General features: G+C 47.2%; 1 protein-coding gene across 1 annotated transcript in view; it reads right to left on the bottom strand.

Annotated features, from left to right (window-relative positions):
* The window catches only part of tbc1d22b (TBC1 domain family, member 22B), a 47,349-nt gene that overhangs the window by 10,585 nt on the left and 15,524 nt on the right, over positions 1-21,240 (bottom strand). The window contains exons 3-10 of the mRNA XM_077001281.1: positions 20,970-21,026; positions 20,274-20,632; positions 19,898-20,065; positions 16,527-16,597; positions 9,763-9,891; positions 8,287-8,352; positions 5,281-5,395; positions 1,428-1,534 (exon numbers count right to left, since the gene is read on the bottom strand). Of these exons, the coding sequence (XP_076857396.1) occupies positions 1,428-1,534; positions 5,281-5,395; positions 8,287-8,352; positions 9,763-9,891; positions 16,527-16,597; positions 19,898-20,065; positions 20,274-20,632; positions 20,970-21,026 (1,072 nt within the window). The remainder of the gene's footprint in view (positions 1-1,427; positions 1,535-5,280; positions 5,396-8,286; positions 8,353-9,762; positions 9,892-16,526; positions 16,598-19,897; positions 20,066-20,273; positions 20,633-20,969; positions 21,027-21,240) is intronic.

The following is a 21,240-nucleotide window of genomic DNA, read 5'->3' as shown; positions in this document are numbered from 1 at the left end:
TGGGTGAACATCACCTCTTACACACAAACCAACCCTGGGTGAACATCACCTCTTACACACAAATCAACCCTGGGTGAACATCACCTCTTACACACAAACCAACCCTGGGTGAACATCACCTCTTACACACAAACCAACCCTGGGTGAACATCACCTCTTACACACAAACCAACCCTGAGTGAACATCACCTCTTACACACAAACCAACCCTGGGTGAACATCACCTCTTACACACAAACCAACCCTGGGTGAACATCACCTCTTACACACAAACCAACCCTGGGTGAACATCACCTCTTACACACAAACCAACCCTGGGTGAACATCACCTCTTACACACAAACCAACCCTGGGTGAACATCACCTCTTACACACAAACCAACCCTGGGTGAACATCACCTCTTACACACCTCCCTGTGGCAGAACCACTAAAGAGCAGCACCAGCAGGCCACCAAGCCTAACTGCTCCTCCATGCCGAGGTTCCCGAGTTCCCGGGACCAAAACAGGTCCGATCTGCCATCCTACCTCTGGAGACCCCTGGGTCCTGACGCCCAAACACGCCCTCCTTGCTTACAACATACGTTTGCACACTGTGTAATTGCACTTTCTGTAATTACATGGTCTGCAAACAGTGGTGCAAGTTGCAGAATTATTCACCCGTTATCCGCTAGCACACGCGGCTCCTTCTCCTCTACGCACGCTAAACACTCTCAAGGCTGCTTCCTGTGACACGCAACACCAAACAAGCCCTGACGCTTGTGCTACGTGGTGCCAATTGGAGGCGACTGAGCTTGATTCTCTCTGCCTGTAGGGGGCAGTGGAGGTCAGAGAGGGCCACCGGTTGTGTGTCAAGCTGTGGCTCTAGTCTTATCCTGACGGAGAGCTGGGTGGAGGAAAGGGGGGGGGGGGTCGTGGTGTATGGAGGGGCCCAGAGGGGGAGAGTGTGCGATGCAAGCTCGGGCCTGCGTGCTGGCCAATGGCACAGATCAGGAGACCCAGGCGAACGTTCACATCCTTCTTCAGAGTGTGCCTGGAACAATTTACCATCACACACACACACACACACACACACACACACACACACACACACACACACACACACACACAGCATGTCCTCCAGGGTGTGTGTGTGGCTCATACACCACCACATTCCCTTTCAACCATTCTGTGCTGAAATGTTTTGTCCTCAAGGCCGAACCACACCGAATCCTGCTGGCTGTGTTTCCTTCACACCGATTCTCTGTGGAGAAGTTGTGTTTACTCGCTGTCTTGTGCAGGAAGTGAGGAGCTAACCATGTCAGAATGAAGACGTAATGTCACTGTGATAGACCGCAGGAAATATAACGTCCAAACTGAGGACAGGCATGCTCACACAAATACAGACACGCACACACACGCACACACAGACAGACAGACAGACACACACCTGTATTCCATCGAGCAGCTTACTCATACACCAGAAGCTGTCAGCTTCAATGTTGCGTTGTGTCTCTAAAGGCAGAGCAGCCATTTCAAAGTTCTCCACATCCTCCTCTGTAAGACAAACACACACACACACCATTCAAGAGATCACAGATAACACGTAGATTAAGTGCTTTAGCTAGTTAGTGTTTCCTCAGGGTGTGTGTTGTGAGCTCCCCCAACAGTAGGTTGTCACTGTACCCAGCAGCAGTGTTGGGCTCTGTAGCCCCATTCATTACCCCTCCCTCTGCCTCTCATACCCCATCTCTCTCTCCCTCTGCCTCTAGTACCCTACCTCTCTCTCCCTCTGCCTCTAGTACCCTACCTCTCTCTCCCTCTGCCTCTAGTACCCTGCCTCTCTCTCCCTCTGCCTCTAGTACCCTACCTCTCTCTCCCTCTGCCTCTAGTACCCTACCTCTCTCTCTCCCTCTGCCTCTCGTACCCTACTTCTTCCTCTAGTACCCTACCTCTCTCTCCCTCTGCCTCTAGTACACTACATCTCTCTCCCTCTGCCTCTAGTACACTACATCTCTCTCCCTCTGCCTCTAGTACACTACCTCTCTCTCCCTCTGCCTCTAATACACTACCTCTCTCTCCCTCTGCCTCTAGTACCCTACCTACCTCTCCCTGCCTCTCGTACCCTACCTCTCTCTCCCTCTGCCTCTCTTGTACCCCATCTCTCTCTCCCTCTGCCTCTCTCGTACCCTACCTCTCTCTCCCTCTGCCTCTCTCGTACCCTACCTCTCTCTCCCTCTGCCTCTCTCGTACCCTACATCTCTCCCTCTGCCTCTCTCGTACCCTACCTCTCTCTCAATCTGCCTCTAGTACACTACCTCTCTCTCAATCTGCCTCTAGTACACTACCTCTCTCTCCATCTGCCTCTAGTACACTACCTCTCTCTCCATCTGCCTCTAGTACACAACCTCTCTCTCCATCTGCCTCTATACACAACCTCTCTCGTCCATCTGCCTCTAGACAACCTCTCTCTACTCCTTCTACCAACCTTCTAGCCCCGCTGCTAACTGTGCCCGTACAACATCTGCACCACTAAGCAGTAAGTCACATTCAAAGAGGAGAGAGAGAGCACGGACGAGAGAGGAGATGAGGGGGAGACGGAGAGGGAGAGGAGGTAGAGGTGGGGGTGAAGAGAGAACAAATATAAGCAAACTACAGCAGAATAGCAGAAGAGAAATGTGGATGCTGGGAGACCCTTCAGTCGGTCCTGATTGTCAGTGCTGTTGCTTCTCTCAGAGGTGGGCTGAACCGGGCAAAACTGGGCGGACTGGGCAAATCTAAAGTTCACTCTACAGCTCCGCATCCAACGCCTGGAGCTGCTAGCAGCTCTCGGTCCCAATGCTTCTCTCATCTGTAACCACATGTAGGGGCTTGAACTCCCCATAGACGCTTTTTTGGAATCCGACCACGCACCGAGCATGTGCAAGACAGAGGCTCGTTACAGGACCCCGCCCCCTCTGACGCGGCAAGATCGGCCAATCCCTGCCCTGCAGCACAGGCTTCTGGGGCAACGGGGGTGATGAGGAGAGGGCAGAGAGGGGAAGGGGCCAATGAAACAAGGGATTATGGGAGGGGCAGAAGGGAGAAAGAGATCATCATCGCTGGCCACCTGAATGCATGACACACCCCTGTGAGTTCAGACCATTAACCCTGACCCTCTCCGTCTCCGAGAGTCCCAGTCCTCACCACGGCGATGGACACGGAGGACTGCAGCTGCGTGCACAGTACCAAACGCCATAAAAACAGAGAATATTCTGTTTGAAAGTACAAAGTGAGGTTAGCACTCAGAATGCCGCAGGAGCTCAGAGCACTAGGGGCATCGGGTTATTTATCTAGAGTCTTGACAAGCTAGAGTCACAAACTCGAGAGGAATCTATAATGGTGCGATACATGAGAGAGCCAGGAGACCAGGAGACAGTGGTGGGGAAATGATACCACAGACATTAAAACATTCAGCACCAACATGGACACACGCTGACTAATCAAGTACTGCTGTTAAAACAAACCCACCCTTTAATGATGTGTGTGTGTGTGAGAGAGAGAGAGAGAGAGTGTGTCTATTGTACTATTCTGATGTGCTACCTAGGTGTCAAACTGAGCATGATGGTCTGTCCTTTGGAAGCGGAGTCCCTCACACACACACACACACACACATTTACTCTTTCAGTCTTTCCACTTCAAATGCTTTAGCTTATCAATATCAGTACTTTAAATGAAAGGCCGGTGTGACTCCTGAGCCTGCAGGCCCCTTTTTAAAGCACTTCACTACCTGCTATTGAACTCAGAAGAGCCAATACTCCACACACACACACACACACACACACACACACACACACACACACACACACACACACACACACACACACACACACACACTATTTCTGCGGAGGATCTGTGTGAAGGCAGCTGCACGTCAGGCAGGCCCAGAAAGCCACTGGGCCATGCAGCCTGTAACACGGAGCCCCAGCCACGTTCTCCAGGCAGGTGGGATGACAGCTCTGCTGGGAAGGAGGGAGTCACGGTGGGCTGGCCAGCGGAGACAGCGTCCGCCTCACCCGTGTCCATGTCACCCCGACCGCCAGACGCGGACCTGCTGTTCCAGAGACGGCTTCTGGACAAGCCTCCGACGTACACGGGGGGGGGGGGGGAGGAGGGCCGTGATTGGTCGAGATGCCGGCCGGCGTGTGCTCCCGCGCATGGAACACCCGCGTGAGTCTCGGCAAATATTTAAACCTGGACAGATCGATGAAGCTCGTTCAGCGTGAGCTATTGCCTCTGTCTCTCTTACAGCCTTACACACACACACACACACACACACACACACACACACACACACACACACACACACACACACACACACACACAGCCAAACAAATTAGCAGCATAAAGGCCCAAACAGAAGGGAGTGAAGAGGCAGGATGAAAAACCTGCTTTTATTCAGCAGAGAGCTTAAGAAAGAAAGAGAGAGAGAGAGAGAGGGGGGGGACACAGAGAGAGAGTGGGTTAGAGAGAGAGGGCGAAAGAGCGTCAGTCTGTGGAAGAGAGGGAGTGGGAGAGAGAGAGAGAGAGAGAGAGAGAGAGAGAGAGAGAGAGAGAGAGAGAGAGAGTGGGACAGACTAACGAGGAAAGCACAAGAGAAAGAGAAGAGAGAAAGAGAAGAGAGAAAGGGCTGAAATCGATCAGTGCTGTGGCTAATCTGAGGGGATCTGAGGGGATGTCCCGACGCCCTCAGACAGGCAACACTGCAGGGCTGATGAGCACCGCTAACGGATCAATGGGTGGCTTTTTTGTCCTCTTGTAATCCTTAACTATCTAGAAGTAATTAACCTTCACAGCAGAGGAGCTGAATGAAGGGAGGGGCTAGAGAATAGTAATGAGAAAAGGCCCTGCTCCCCCCCCCCGCTGATTGGTCAGCGGCCCTGCCAGTCAAACACCAGACACATTAATGAAGAGGAGGGGGCAGCGCCTTGGTCAGAGTCCGCAGTCTGTGGAGTTTTTCCTGGCCAGGAGGAGGTTGCAGGCGTCCCCCCCCTCCCAGCTCTGGCAACAGCACATGTAGTTTCACGCAATTCATCAGTAGCCTCCAGGGGGGGCTGGTGAGCGTGCCACACTGTGGTTCATAAGGACCAGAGCACAGGGCATCTAGTGAATTGTTCTTCTGGCTGCCGGCAGCCCAAATCATTTTATTTCTAGCCAACACAACCTGTTTTAGTGCTCTTCATTGAAATGTAGTTAGCCAACACAACCTGTTTTAGTGCTCTTCATTGAAATGTAGTGACACAGTGCAAAACGCACACACTCACCTACAAACTCGGAGAGGAAGACGACGAAGAAGGGTGTGACGAGGTCGTTGATGCCTTGGACATAGCCACTGGCTGGGTGTCGGATGGCCCAGATAAACAAAATCCTCTCAAAGACCTGCACACAACAAACACACAACAGCCCCTTAAACACCCGGCAGGAAGGGGCAGGAAGGCAACAGATTTGGGGCTTTTAATACCAACTGCAACATTGTAAGTGCTCCAGGTAAAAGCTTTACGCAGATATAACCAAACCAAAATGGGCAAAACAGGAAAACCCAAATCAGGGCAGCACCCGAGAGAGCCAGTACTGACACCAGAACTGACACCAGAACTGACACTTGCATAGGATATCCAATTTAAATAGTACTTTTAAATTTTAAATGTAAATAGTACTTTTACGTATGCTTAGCTGAGTGGGCTGAAACTTCCCAAGTTTTGAAAATGTCATGACACAACCAGGGCTCCCCCTGTTGGGCGATCTGCAACATCACATAAAAGCAACTCCATTACAACAGTCACTGAAAATGATTTAAAAACTGCGTATATATTCTGACATTATCTGATACAACACCCTCTTAGATTTCACACTTCTCGTGTTCACAAAATAAAAAGTTCACAGCCGATTACGTCAAGGTTGTAGATGCAGCTGCAACCTGGATGATCTCTGCTAGGTTTCTGTCCCTCAGGTTACGGAGTGAAGTTGTTAAACATGGATCAAAGTGTAAAGTGTTGAAAATTTCAAGGTAACAGATGAGTGGAGACACGAGGACCTGTTTACATGTGCGAAGGTGCACGAGGCAGCTAACGCCCTTAATGAACACTGACATTTATGAGCCACCAATTAGCAGATCCCAAATCTTATGCCACAGCCACTTTCACACAATTTTCCAAAGATTAAAGTGTTCATAAAATGCTGAGAAAGGCAAGTTTGGAGATTTTAATAAACAGCCCCATTTGGAGGAGTAGAGGGTGGAGGAGTCGAGGGTGGAGGAGTAGAGGGTGGAGAGAGTAGTGGGTGGAGAGAGTACAGGGTGGAGAGAGTACAGGGTGGAGGAGTAGAGGGTGGAGGAGTAGAGGGTGGAGCGAGTAGTGGGTGGAGAGAGTAGGGGTGGAGAGAGTACAGGGTGGAGAGAGTACAGGGTGGAGGAGTAGAGGGTGGAGGAGTAGAGGGTGGAGCGAGTAGTGGGTGGAGAGAGTAGGGGTGGAGAGAGTACAGGGTGGAGAGAGTAGAGGGTGGAGCGAGTAGAGGGTGGAGCGAGTAGTGGGTGGAGCAGTAGTGGGTGGAGCAGTAGAGGGTGGAGCGAGTAGAGGGTGGAGCGAGTAGAGGGTGGAGAGAGTAGAGGGTGGAGAGAATACAGGGTGGAGCAGTAGAGGGTGGAGAGAGTAGAGGGTGGAGCAGTAGAGGGTGGAGAGAGTAGAGGGTGGAGAGAGTAGAGGGTGGAGCAGTAGAGGGTGGAGAGAGTAGAGGGTGGAGAGAGTAGAGGGTGGAGAGAGTAGAGGGTGGAGCAGTAGAGGGTGGAGAGAGTAGAGGGTGGAGAGAATACAGGGTGGAGCAGTAGAGGGTGGAGAGAGTAGAGGGTGGAGAGAGTAGAGGGTGGAGCAGTAGAGGGTGGAGAGAGTAGAGGGTGGAGAGAGTAGAGGGTGGAGCAGTAGAGGGTGGAGAGAGTAGAGGGTGGAGAGAATACAGGGTGGAGCAGTAGAGGGTGGAGAGAGTAGAGGGTGGAGAGAGTAGAGGGTGGAGCAGTAGAGGGTGGAGAGAGTAGAGGGTGGAGAGAGTAGAGGGTGGAGCAGTAGAGGGTGGAGAGAGTAGAGGGTGGAGAGAATACAGGGTGGAGCAGTAGAGGGTGGAGAGAATACAGGGTGGAGCAGTAGAGGGTGGAGAGAGTAGAGGGTGGAGCAGTAGAGGGTGGAGAGAGTAGAGGGTGGAGAGAGTAGAGGGTGGAGCAGTAGAGGGTGGAGAGAGTAGAGGGTGGAGAGAATACAGGGTGGAGCAGTAGAGGGTGGAGAGAATACAGGGTGGAGCAGTAGTGGGTGGAGCAGTAGAGGGTGGAGAGAGTAGAGGGTGGAGAGAATACAGGGTGGAGCAGTAGAGGGTGGAGAGAGTAGAGGGTGGAGCAGTAGAGGGTGGAGAGAGTAGAGGGTGGAGAGAATACAGGGTGGAGCAGTAGAGGGTGGAGAGAGTAGAGGGTGGAGAGAGTAGAGGGTGGAGCAGTAGAGGGTGGAGCAGTAGAGGGTGGAGAGAGTAGAGGGTGGAGCGAGTAGTGGGTGGAGCAGTAGTGGGTGGAGCAGTAGAGGGTGGAGCGAGTAGAGGGTGGAGAGAGTAGAGGGTGGAGAGAGTAGAGGGTGGAGAGAATACAGGGTGGAGCAGTAGAGGGTGGAGAGAGTAGAGGGTGGAGAGAGTAGAGGGTGGAGCAGTAGAGGGTGGAGAGAGTAGAGGGTGGAGAGAGTAGAGGGTGGAGCAGTAGAGGGTGGAGAGAGTAGAGGGTGGAGAGAATACAGGGTGGAGCAGTAGAGGGTGGAGAGAATACAGGGTGGAGCAGTAGAGGGTGGAGAGAGTAGAGGGTGGAGAGAGTAGAGGGTGGAGCAGTAGAGGGTGGAGAGAGTAGAGGGTGGAGAGAGTAGAGGGTGGAGCAGTAGAGGGTGGAGAGAGTAGAGGGTGGAGAGAGTAGAGGGTGGAGAGAATACAGGGTGGAGCAGTAGAGGGTGGAGAGAATACAGGGTGGAGCAGTAGTGGGTGGAGCAGTAGTGGGTGGAGCAGTAGAGGGTGGAGAGAGTAGAGGGTGGAGAGAATACAGGGTGGAGCAGTAGAGGGTGGAGAGAGTAGAGGGTGGAGCAGTAGAGGGTGGAGAGAGTAGAGGGTGGAGAGAATACAGGGTGGAGCAGTAGAGGGTGGAGAGAGTAGAGGGTGGAGAGAGTAGAGGGTGGAGCAGTAGAGGGTGGAGCAGTAGAGGGTGGAGAGAGTAGAGGGTGGAGAGAGTAGAGGGTGGAGCAGTAGAGGGCACCCACCTCCTGTACCAGTGGCTGCTGGAACAAAGGAATCAGTGGATTTGTCCTGGGGATATCAATATGAATCTAGGACACACACACACACACACACACACACACACACACACACACACACACACACACACACACACACACACACACACACACACACACACACACACACACACACACACACACACACACACACACACACACACATAGCGCATCACAAAAACAGAGGTATTCATTGTGAAAATGTGTGAGTGGATCAATAAATTCAGAAAGTGCTAAACAGAGTTACATGCCTTTGTCCTTTACAGTAAGCTCAGGAAATCAATCAAGCCCAAACAGCAGGGTATTGATCGGACTTCATAACGAGCTGAACCCACTCAGAGCTCCATCGCCCAACCAAACAAGAACATGGGTGGCTCCACGTGGAGTAGAAAGGAACTTCCCTCTCTCCTCAACCCCTGCCACCCCAAGAACTCCTTCCATGTTCCCGCTTTCCTCTCTCCTCCGTTCTTCCTCTCTCTCTCCTCCCCGTTCTTCCTCCCTCTCTCCTCCGTTCTTCCTCCCTCTCTCCATGACTCCTGCTGCATTTGCATCACCTCACCACGAATCCCATGCGCTGTTCTTTTTGCAGGGTGGAAAATTCCACATTACCATAAATGCAAATGTTTTGAAAAGAGACGTGGTTCTGCCTTCTCTGAGAGGGACGGGTATGGATTCAGCCTCTCTGAGGTCAGAGAGAGGACGGCAATGTCCGCCGTGTCTGTCTTCGTGCCAACGGCAGCACCCCCACCCCGCTGCCAAGTTGCCGTCAACACTAAAAGGTCAATTAAAGTATTGGCGCAGTCGGCCGGACTGGTCGCTCTGTCCAGCGAGGCAGCGTAACCTCGTAGACGTGACCTCCTAGACGTGACCTCCTAGACGTGACCTCCTGGACGTCCCTGGAAGTCGCCTCCTTGTCCTGCGGCGTTGGGAGCGCATGTTGGACGAGCTCTGTGCGGTAGTGTAGGCCTCGCCATACTCGTTTGGGTAATTATTCGGAAGGATGCAATTGGGAGATGCTAAAAGACAAATATCTACAAATCTGTAAATTGTAAAAAGGGAGGAAAACTCTCTTCATTGCATTACACCACCCCCCACCACTAGGTGGTGTTGATGTGAAATGTGACTCTCCTATTGGTACTAATGGTACCTGAGCTAATGTGTTCCTCAATATTGGGTCTTTGATTGCATTCATCTTTATGATCTTTTCTAAACACAAAGATATAGACTGTGACCGGATGACACTTAAGTACTATCTTAAGGATTATATCCAGACGGTTATTGCTTGGTTCATCACCACTGATTTTTTAAAGGCACACACTACACTATAAAGCTGTTTGTATTTTTCTTCTTTTGCTGTAGGGATTGATTGACAGTTCTTTAACTCCACCCCTCAGGAAGGCCGTTATTCCTGCTGAGAGCCTGAATGCCTGTAGGATCTCTCACCTGCCTATAGGTGTCTCTGTGGTGCTCATCTGTTCGGGAGTGGTAATACTGCTCAATGAAGCCAAAATACTCTTCTCTTTTCCTTTGGAGAACAAGTTCCCTGCGCTCCATATTAGCTGGGAGGTAGCCCTGAGAGAGAGAGAGAGAGAGAGAGAGAGAGAGAGAGAGAGAGAGAGAGAGAGAGAGAGAGAGAGAGAGAGAGAGAGAGAGAGAGAGAGAGAAAGAGAGAGAGAGAGGGAGGGAGTGTGTGTGAGAGTGAGAGCGTGTGTGTGTGTGTGTGTGTGTGTGTGAGAGTGAAAGAAAGAGTGTTTGTGTGTGTGTGTGTGAGAGAGAGAGAGAAAATACAAGTGAACATGTCAAAATCAAACCAAATACTGAAAGAGCAATGACTTCAAATTCCATTCAAATTCTCATCCTCAAGAAAAAATAAAACATCACCATAAGAGAACCAGTACTGAGAGAACTGAGAATATATACTGAGGAGAATGACCACTCCGTAACAAAAGCCCATAATGAATGAAAGTGAATGGAGCTAAACATGAAAAATGTACATTTTTCAACTTTGCAAAGTAAAAGTATGTATTACACATAAAATAAGAAATAAAATCTGTACATTTCCTTATTTGTAGGTTTTGGACAGTAGAACACTAGCATTTCTGCTACCAAGTACCAGTGAGCTGCTGCTCAAACCTTTTGGCTGTAAAGATGTGAGAAACTTTGATGTTTTTGTTTTAAACCATTTAATTCCATTCACCCTCTGGCATTTAGCAGTCCTTTTTAAAGCAACAGGGACAGGAAGTAGCTAGTCTTCTCATAAAACATTTCTTAACAGTTCTAAACCACTTCTTCATGGCATCTCTCGTCCTCTCTTTTGCTCTAATCTCTTTCGTTCTAATGAGTTTTCACAAGCCCTGCTGCCAAGCACTGGAGATGTATAAATAATGACTGGAGTTTGGAATCACTTCACACCAACAACTCTCCCGCAAAACACCTCAAGTACATATGAAGAGCGTGTGTGTGTGTGTGGTCTCCGCCCACTCGAGAGGGGGTGTGGCCAACATGTGTGCCGTCCGCCCACTTGAATATGTGTGATGGGCACGAGCGTCTGGTTCAACACTTCTCTGAATCGCTACTGAACATTTCACTCCATTGTAAATGGCAGTAATTGGAAGGCAACCCTCCCTTAAGCTTATAAGTGCGTAATAAGGATTTCATGGCTAATCCTTTTGAAAATGCTACACAATGCAGGCAAGGCAAGTAGGCGGGGCATAAGGGAGCCAGGGCAGGTGGGGATTTATTTATGCCCCACCCCTGAGCAAGCTCTGAAATCACTACGCCTGCAGGATTTGGTTTAAACATGTACGCAGGCCAACACATACACACAGACAAACACTTTCCACTTTAATGAACCATGCGTAAACAGTCATGAAGCACTAATGGGGGGGCACAGAGAAAAAAGGATATAATTATCCAATTGTAGTGGTCAAAGTAGAGACAGTCAAAATTGAGGTGAAGTGCACAAGGTTTCCAGAGAACAAGATGTTTTTGACACAGGTGCTTCATCAGCGGCGTAAGCAAAGTGCTTCTGCAAGGTGAAAGTAGTTTAAGTTAGAAAAAGTAGCTGTTTAAAATCATAACATTTACTCCATGGGGGACGTTTCTCCTTACGTTTCTGCCATACCACGAACTGGCTATAAAAACATACGCAATGCAACGGCAATGTGATGTCCATTAGTATTAAAATGCTTGTGTTAAAATGCCTTGTCACTAGAAATGATGACTAATCTCTATTTCTAATGGTCTTCTCTTGGCTTTGCCAATGTAAAGCTTTTGCAAGAAATAGAACACACAATTCCTCATTATCAATGAGTGATAATTTATCCTTTTTTGAAAGATACAGGTGCATCTCAATAAATCAGAATATCATCAAAAAGTTTTATTTCAGTAGTTCAATACAAAAAGTGAAGCACATATATATAGATTCATGACAGAGTGATCTATTTCAAGTGTTTAATTCTGTCATAATTCATTATCTCTGAAAATGTAAGTAATAATAATAAAAAATAATAATACATTTTATTTAAAGCGCCTTTCATAAACACCCAAGGACACTGTACAGATAAAATGGGAGAAAGGTCAGGTACAGCAGTAAATAATATAAAACAATTAAGAAATATTAAAAGCAGTCCGAAACAGGAGTTTTTTCAGTTCAGATTTGAAAGTCTTGAGTGAAGTGCAGGAACGCAGGGAAATGGGTAGCGAATTCCAAAGCTTTGGGCCAACAACGCTGAAGGCTCGTTCACCGAACCCTTGTAGCCGGACTGGGGGAACAACCAAGAGGTGAGCATCAGCGGAACGGAGAGAACATGCAGGACAGTAGCGTGAAACTAGCGAGGACAGGTAAGGAGGGGCCAGGTTCTGTAGTGAACGGAAGACCAAGAGTAATGTCTTGTACTGAATGCGGTATTGGATGGGTAGCCAGTGAAGCGATATCAGTTTTGGGGTGATGTGCTCAGATGATTTAGACCGTGTCAGGACCCTGGCAGCAGAATTGCACATGCTGGAGCTTCTTGATTTTACTGGCCGGCAGTCCAGCCAACAGAGCATTGCAGTAGTCCAGACGACTCGTAACAAAAGCATGAACAAGAGTTTCAGCCACAGAGTCAGTGAGTGAAGGGCGGAGTTTAGCGATGTTTCTTAGATGGAAGAAAGCAGTTTTAGTAATGTTATTGATATGGGCTTCCAATGTGAGCTGAGTCCAAGATAACACCCAGATTACGGACAGTAGGTGATGTGGATGTCAGACTTGCTATTATTTAGATTAATTAACACAAAACACCTGCAAATGCTTCCTAAGTGTTTAAAATGGCCCCTTAGTCTGGTTCAGTAGGCTACACAATCATGGAGAAGACTGCTGACTTGAAAGATGTCCAGAAGGCATTGACACACTTCACAAGGAGGGTAAGACAGAAAAGGTCATTGATAAAAAGCCGGCTGGTCACAGAGTGCTGTATCCAAGCATATTAATGGAAAGTTGAGTGGAAGGGAACACTGTGGTAGGAAAAGGTGCACAAGTTGAGTGGAAGGGAACACTGTGGTAGGAAAAGGTGCACAAGTTGAGTGGAAGGGAACACTGTGGTAGGAAAAGGTGCACAAGTTGAGTGGAAGGGAACACTGTGGTAGGAAAAGGTGCACAAGCAACCAGGATAACCGCAGCCTTGAAAGGATTGTCAAGAAAAGGCCATTCAAACATTTGGGGGAGATTCACAAGGAGTGGACTGCTGCTGTAGTCAGTGCTTCAAGAGCCGCCACACACAGACGTATCCAGAACATGGGCTACAACTCCCACATCCCTGGTGTCAAGACACTCATGACCAAGAGACAACGCCAGAAGTGTCTTACCTGGGCCAAGGAGAACAAGAACTGGACTGTTGCTCAGTCGTCCAAGGTGTTGTTTTCAGATGAATGTAAATTTTGCATTTCATTTGTAAATCAAGGTTCCTGAGTCTGGAGGAAGAGAGGAGAGGCACAGAATCCAATATGCTTGAGGTCTAGTGTGAAGTTTCCACAGTCAGTGATGGTTTGGGGAGCCGTGTCATCTGCTGCTGTAGGTCCACTGTGTTATATCAAGACCAAAGTCAGCGCAGCCATCTACCAGGACATTTTGGAGCACCTCAGGCTTCCCTCTGCTGACAAGCTTTTTGGAGATGGAAATTTTGTTTTCTAGCTGGACTTGGCACCTGTCCACACTGCCAAAAATACTAATATCTGGTTTAATAACCACAGTAGCACTGTACTTGATTGGCCAGCAAACTCGCCTGACCTAAACCCCATAGAGAATCTGTGGGGTATTGTTAAGAGGAAGATGAGAGACACCAGACCCAACAATGCAAACGAGCTGAAGGCTGCTACCAAGACAACTTGGGCTTCCATAACACCTCAGCAGTACCACAGTCTGATCGCCTCCATGCCACGCCGCACTGATGCAGTAATTTGTGCAAAAGTTTTCAGTGGATTTACTGTACATACTTTTCAGCAGGCCAACATTTCCGAATTAAAAATCTTTTTTTCAGTTAGTCATATATAATATTCAAATTTTCTGAGATAATGACTGTTGGGTTTTCATTGGCTGTAAGCCATAATCCTCAACATTAACAGAAATAAACACTTGAAACAGATCACCGTCATGAATATATTCATTTCACATTTTGTATTGAATTACTGAAACAAATGAACTTCTTGATATTTTAATTTATTGAGATACACCTGTATTTTATTGCCCATGTTGATATTTTAACATCTACAATGCAGAAATTCATTGCAGCACAGATTCAAACAGGTTATGAAATAATTCTACATTTACATGCTGTGAACAGCCTGTCCGTGACCCAAAGATGCTTTGTAGGACGAAGGTTTGTGTCTTGTGAAGGCCAGGGAAGAAAAGAAAACTTTGTGAGTTTTCTGAAACCAATCCATGATCATACAAACCCTGTGTTATGGTGCACCGATATCCTGAACGTGTCCTTCTGGGTAAACAGCTGCCATGAAGGGATGAACTTGGTTGGTCACAATGCTTAGATAAACTCTACTGTCCAAAACATCCATCCACCGGCATAAGAGGACATAATAGTGCCAAGAAAACACCCCCCACACCATTACTGCATCTCCACTGCATTGTTAACAAATTCATCATGAATTGCTCCCATCCGCACATTGCATCAGAAATCTGTATTCATCCGTCCAGCTGATGTTTTTCCACTGTCCACTGATCCGAATTTTGCAATTTTGCCCAATGGACCCATGACCACTTCCCTTAGACAGCAATGACACTTGAACTGGGTCGTCTGCTGTTCCGGCCCATCTGTGCTGAGGAGCGATGAGTTGTGAAATAACTGAAGCACAAGTGTAGCATTCGAGTATAATTTGCTTAATGATTGTGCAGCGCCAGTTCGTCAGCACGATTCTAGACGTCCTGTTTGGTGGATGAGATCTTTACATTCACAGGATCTCCTTGGCTACATGTTCTTAGTTGATCATTTTCTTTGAACTCTCAACACTGTTGCACGAGGAAACCCCACAAGGTTGCCAGGTCTTGACATATCGGCCCCATCTAGTCTAGCGCAATTAACGATGTTTCATTTGAAGTAGCTCAGATTAGTCGATTTTCCACCATTCTAATATGGATTCACACTGAAACTGATCCACGAAAAACTTAGAGAAACCACAGACCACTGACTCCTTTACCAACGTGCTGCCAGTCCTTTACATGTTTAACAACACATGGTGTCGTGCGTTTTAGTTAACAATGGCTTCCACTTTATCACACAGAAGCCTGATTTGTACTGTTGGCCATCCAACAAATTTACAAGTGCTTTGCGATCTCCTCACAGAAAACACCATAGCCAATACAATAGGTTAGAATCCAAGATACCACTGAACTAGGACACTGCCAGAGTGCTAAGAGCTAAAAGGGCTCAGTTACACAATCATAGTGCAAAACAATATGAGTGCAGGATTAGTGTTCATTTAAAACGCTCCACAAACAGTGGAGTATTCAGGCTGCGTTTGAAGATGATAAGGGACTCTGTGGCTCAGACAGCCAGTGAAAGGTTCTTCCACCACCTGGGATCCAGTGTAGTGTGTTGTTTGTGCTCCATCAACTTGACGGGGTAAACTCGCTGTTCGTCTTCTATGAGACGTGGATGGTATTTGAAGCTAAGCCGTAGTGGAGGCTGGAGGAACGGATGGGGCTTTGAATACTGCCGCAAGCACTGCACACAAGTGCTAGATCTGCAGATACTACAAGCAGATACTGGAAGCCAGTGAAGGAACCAGAGAAAATGGAGTAACATGAGTGAACTTTAGTGAACTTTGGATGACCGAAGATCAACTGTTGCTGCTTCATTCTGGATCAATTGCAGAGGCCTGATGGCCTGTTGAGAAAGTGCAAGTAGAAAATTGCCTTGATACGACAAAAAAGCTTTGATACTACAAAAGGCTGGCAGCTTCCAGAGAGAAAAAAGGTTGAATTCTTTGCAAACTGAAAAGGAGAAACCTACATGACCAGGTCAGGTCTGAAACATGAATCAAGATTTTAGTTTTTTTTTTTGCATGACCAATGGGTTCTTTCATAGCTCCCTGACTAATGCCTGTGGTGCACAGATGCCCAACTCTAGGAGGGTTCAGGGTTCTGCCAAGCTTTTCATTTCAATACTGTTGTAGTCCAGGAGACACTCAAAGCCTTAGATATTGCTCTGATCTGTGTCTTGATCCACAGCAACCTTGCATTAATGGGCTTGTTTTGTTTTCCTGATTATGTAATGTAAATTGGGAGACCTTACAAACCCAGGTGAACACCTTTCCAAACTATGTCCAGTCAATTCAAACTGCTGGACGAACACCAACTGAGTTCTTGATACAGGTGAAATATCTGAAGCACACAGGGTTTTCCTGACCACAGTGCGGAGTGTCTCAACAAATGCTCTGAATGCTTTTGTGTAAAATGGTAATTATATCCATTCAAAATCAACAATAGCGTTTACAGCAAAGGATCTGAATACTTTGAATCTATTGTGTTTATTTACAATGCATTTGATGAAACCCTCACCTACCACACTCAAGATGCACCTACTGATCTACACTCACTTATTAGGAGCACTTTTCATGTGGTGCTCTTTTAGGGGTGCATTTAAAAGAGATTTGTCAAAAAGCTTCAGTAGGCTCAGAGGCCGGTGTGAGGATGGACACACTAGTATTGCACTTACTGACAAAAGTCTCCAAGTGACAGGACGCACTTCCCGTGGGATTCCAGACCAGCTATGTTTCCGCAAGTCTTCTGTTGGGCCATCACACACACACACACACACACACACACACACACACACACACACACACACACACACACACACACACACACACACACACACACACAAACACAAACACAAACACAAAATTAATTGGTGGAGATATGCATCAGAGAGCACAAACAGGGGACACCTTGGTTATCAATAACATGCAGAGATCAATACTTTATAACAACATATATTAAATCACGGCACAGGCAATTCGATCGGGCATGATAAAATATTTACACGGTGATCAAAATAAAACTGGCCGCTCAGCCACTTTTGTAGGATATGGCCCATTTTATTTACAACGTCCTTCCTCGTTTCATTTCAATGTCAATAAACAATTATTTTTAATTAGCAAATGCAATCACACCTTGCACTGTCTGGCCAGTTTGATCTACAGTCATTCCACTGAGATAGTTAAGGCATTGCGACACATCGATCCTTAAAAGGTAATTGCTGTGCTGTGGACAATTATGCTAGTATTCAAAATTCATCCCCGAAGCTTGGCGACTCAAATCAACGCCCAAAAAAGGCTTTTCTCCACGTATTTACAGATGGCTTCCATCATCTGTGGAGGAGTGTTGAAAAACAACATATTGTGAAGAAGCACTTCACAAGTGCTAGATTGTGGCGTGTAAAAATTATGGTGACGTGCTGAACGTTGTGTTAAGGTTGGAGTGGAGCACGTACAATAAAAGTTTCTGAGCATTTTAAATGTTCAGTTGTGGCAGACTAAGCTTGTCAAAGTCAAAGCCGATTAAAGAAAACGCAGAACAAGTCTAATGATAATGATAAAAAAAAGTCCCAAATATTCTAATGAGGCTGCAGTTACCATGGCGCTCCTGCGACTCACCTGGTGGAGCAGTGAGATCACCAAAGGTTATTGGTTCAGTTCCCAGGGAGTCAGGAAGACATGCTGACTGCAGTTAAGTGGAGAACAGCGACAGCTAAACCCAAAGTCTGGTGAGAGGGCCACGGTTCTCTGCTGAGGTGGTGCAAGGTGAGGAGCAACAACCTTGAGCACACAGCCAATGAAAGGGTCCGAAGTGCATTACTGTCATATCTGCATTAACGGTACCCCCCCCCCCCCCCCCCCCCATCTGCATTGCTATTGCTGACAAGGGCACATTATGCAGCCGGCATGTTTTAAATGATGAAATTCTTCTTGCAGTGGGGTGAAGGCACATACGGTGAACCGATACGTTTACAAACATTACGGTTTATGAAGATGTGTGCAAAAGTTTCTGGAAAAAAGCAGCAAATTTATCACAAATATCACACAGTGAAAGAGTACAATGAGACTCAGAGGTCAACCTCATAAAAGTGAAAAGTTTAATACTGAATGATCCTTTTAACAAATTACTGAATGAATCTAAATCCTGCCGAAAAAGATACTGCTTTAATGATGCAGGAGTGTGCTGGCTTGCAAGGTGCTATGAGAAAGCTTCCCTACTGAAACAAACACCTCCTTCTCTTCCGTTTTCACAGGTCATACTCCCCCTGCTGGCCCTCTGAAGAATCACTCCGGCAAAGACATCGGCACCATGGTAACCATGGTTACGCATGCTAAATTCCAAATCCATCTGCCTTACCAAAATATTCAGTGCAGTTTCACATAAGGGTTTTATTTTCCTCAAAAGATGACAGGTGGGCAATTTAATTAATGTTCCTGATTAATAGGCAGACACAGAGGGAGTGGTACCTTAAAAAGCAAAACAAAATACTCAATTGCAACCCTCAGGGTTTTCAGAAGCAATTATGTAAAGCTGTTTTTCCCTGTGAACACAGCTGAACTCAGTGTGAAGCATATGGCAAGATTGCAGCGTCAACTGTGGTGTGGTATGAGGGTGTTGGGCGCTCGCCAAACATCAAACAAAGACTGACAAACAGACAGCTGAGACAAGTCGTGAAGAAAAAATAAAACTCCAGCTCTTGAAAAGTCTCCACATTCACGCCGCACAAAACGGGCAAAAGATACAGACCACGTTTCCATGACAACGGGGGTCCTCACACCCTACCGTGATGCTACCTGATCACCATTGCAATGGAGGCCCAAGGTGAGGATGGAATCGAATGCAAGTTTCTTTAATCAGGTCGTCACATCTTGTGCAGACTGGTCGGTAACAGTGCGTCCACACCCCTAACACCCCCACCGGATCTGAGACGCGTTTACAGATCCCTGATGGCAGAGCGAGGAGATGGTGCCATGGTTGGAGAACAGAAGGTTCTCCCAGCATGACCCCAGGAAGCCTGAAATAACACTGCGTCTGTTTCAACACTCCTGCCATCACAGACACGCGTACCTGGCACACACGTTCCGCTGGGAGAATGAAAAATGCGTCGGAAGAGAGAAGAAAAAAAAAAAAACGTTCAAACTTCAAACACAGAATCTTTGTAGCTCTCAGCGCTTCTTGCTGTAGTTCCTGTGAGCAGTTCCCAATATCCCTAGAGCTGTGAATCTTAGCTGCAGTCCCGGGGGACCAATTCACTGCCAGGTTCAGTGATGTCTTAACACTTTTCAGAAAAATATCAAACCATTGATAAGTATAATAAGAGAAAATGGTAAATTCTGTGGTACAGTAGCTCCCTGCGGACTGCAACCTGTCTCGTGAAGCAGAGTTTAGTGCTTAGCCAGCTACCATCAAGTTTAATTTGATCTAGCCCTGCTCTCATAGAGGTGGAGCACTTCCTGCTGCGCTCTGGGATGAAGAAAAATGCGTTAGAAATGGCACTGAATTTATTACATTACAGCAACTTCTATTATAGGTTAAGGAGAACTGCTTGGAAAAAGTTGTTGGATGACTGTAGCCATCAGATTTCCCAGGTTCCCAAATTTAAACGTACACAGGATTCTGTGGAAAATGGCCTGATCAATCCTTAAAAATCCTGGGCTTTTATTTGAGGAGAAATTGGAAAATCAAAATCTAAGTCACCCCTAATTTGGCTTTTAGTCACAAACATCACAGGTTTGACTGTGGACTAATAAAGACAGTGGTCAACACCCTCAAGGTACGAGAGATGAGCAGGTGTATTAGGATTTGTGAAACTAAAACCTTTAGTCACCCTGGAGTAAAATGTTACTTCAAGATCACCTTAGTACCATATTACAAGAAACATCTTAGCATCATTGCTTCTCAACTAAAGTCAAAGGGGCTTCCAGACTCTACTGCTAACGGACTACAGCTAAATTTAACGTCAAGTCATTCATTTCAGGCTCACAACCCCCCTTCCCCCCACCTCATTTTCACTTATTATTGATGTTTTTGCTTGGTTTTCTCACTCACCTAGATCTGTGTTGGGACTGGCTAGCAATTGCCTGAACTTATCCAGTCGGGTCTTCTCTCGCACGGTCATGGGCGGGGCTCCTGACGCGTTCTGATCGGAAATGCGGGCGACCAAGGGGATGATGGGCCGTGCGGGGAGAGACTGCTGCTTCTGCAGAGTCCCGCGTACTGCGGGGAGACAGCAGGACATCCATCAGCACATTGGCACAACGACCCCATCAAGAAGCAATGTGCACAGGACACTGTATTTACCAGGGCACTGCTTAACATACATATAGTGTACAGTTTACATATAGGGAACAGCTTACCTGTAACTGTATTTGTGTATATTACGAAGTGCAGATATAGTATGGTGGTGTGCATATTGCCTTCATACCTGTATTACTGTTTAGCTGGGCATCACTACTTGACTTCACAACTCTGCCATTGACCAGCTCGCTGTCCACGTTCAGCTGATCCTGACAGATATCAGTGCTTACTGGCTCCAGCCTGTCCAGTGGGGGTGGCTGTGGTTCCCTGGCGGTTGAATGATTGGAGGCATTGAGACGAGTCGTTTGAGGCGAGGAGTGTGATTGGGTGGGAACAGAAGTGGGCAGTGCCGGAGCGAGGAAGTCATCGACTTCCACATCGTCGATGTCCCAGGCATCGTTGGTGCTCCGCGCAAACTCGTGGAAAGTAGATGGCTTCTTTGATTTCAAGTTCACAGTGTTTGTCTTTGGAGTGTCTTTAAGAAGCCTGAATAGTTGGAAAGATAAAATATGAGATATAAACAATTTTATTAGAGATTAAGTAAAAAAAAAAACCTTTATCTTCCAACCAAATCGAAGGAGAAATAATGAGAGGGTGTGGGGGCAATGCTTGACTTGGACAGGTGATTTGGTCAATGGACAACACACTGGTGTACGCCAACACACTGGTGTACATCAACGATACTGGGATACACCAACACTGGGATACACCAACAACACTGGAATACACCACAGGAACAACTGAGAAGGGAGGACGTGGTGGGTGTAGGGGGGCAGTCATCCATGAAGGGATCAGTGTCCATGCACAGAGCTGGAGCACTTACGAGCAAAGCACCCGTGGGTCCACGGGAGGATACCGCGCCCCATAGATGGGCTGCAAACTGACACACACACACACACACACACACACACACACACACACACACACACACACACAGGCAGGAAGAAAAGGAAAAATTCCCACTGATTAAGGCAAGTTTGTTTTAGTCCTCTGCTTTAGAAAAAGATAAGAATGTAAAAATATGTAAAATTAAAGAACATAAAATACATAGATACTACTACTAATAATAATAATAATGGTGAGCAAAGTCCAGA

The sequence above is a fragment of the Brachyhypopomus gauderio genome, chromosome 4, assembly GCF_052324685.1.
Source record: "Brachyhypopomus gauderio isolate BG-103 chromosome 4, BGAUD_0.2, whole genome shotgun sequence".
In the NCBI taxonomy this organism is placed as follows: Eukaryota; Metazoa; Chordata; class Actinopteri; order Gymnotiformes; family Hypopomidae; genus Brachyhypopomus; species Brachyhypopomus gauderio.
The sequence above is the reverse complement of the archived record's forward strand: the minus strand, read 5'-3'. Positions and strand labels throughout refer to the sequence as shown.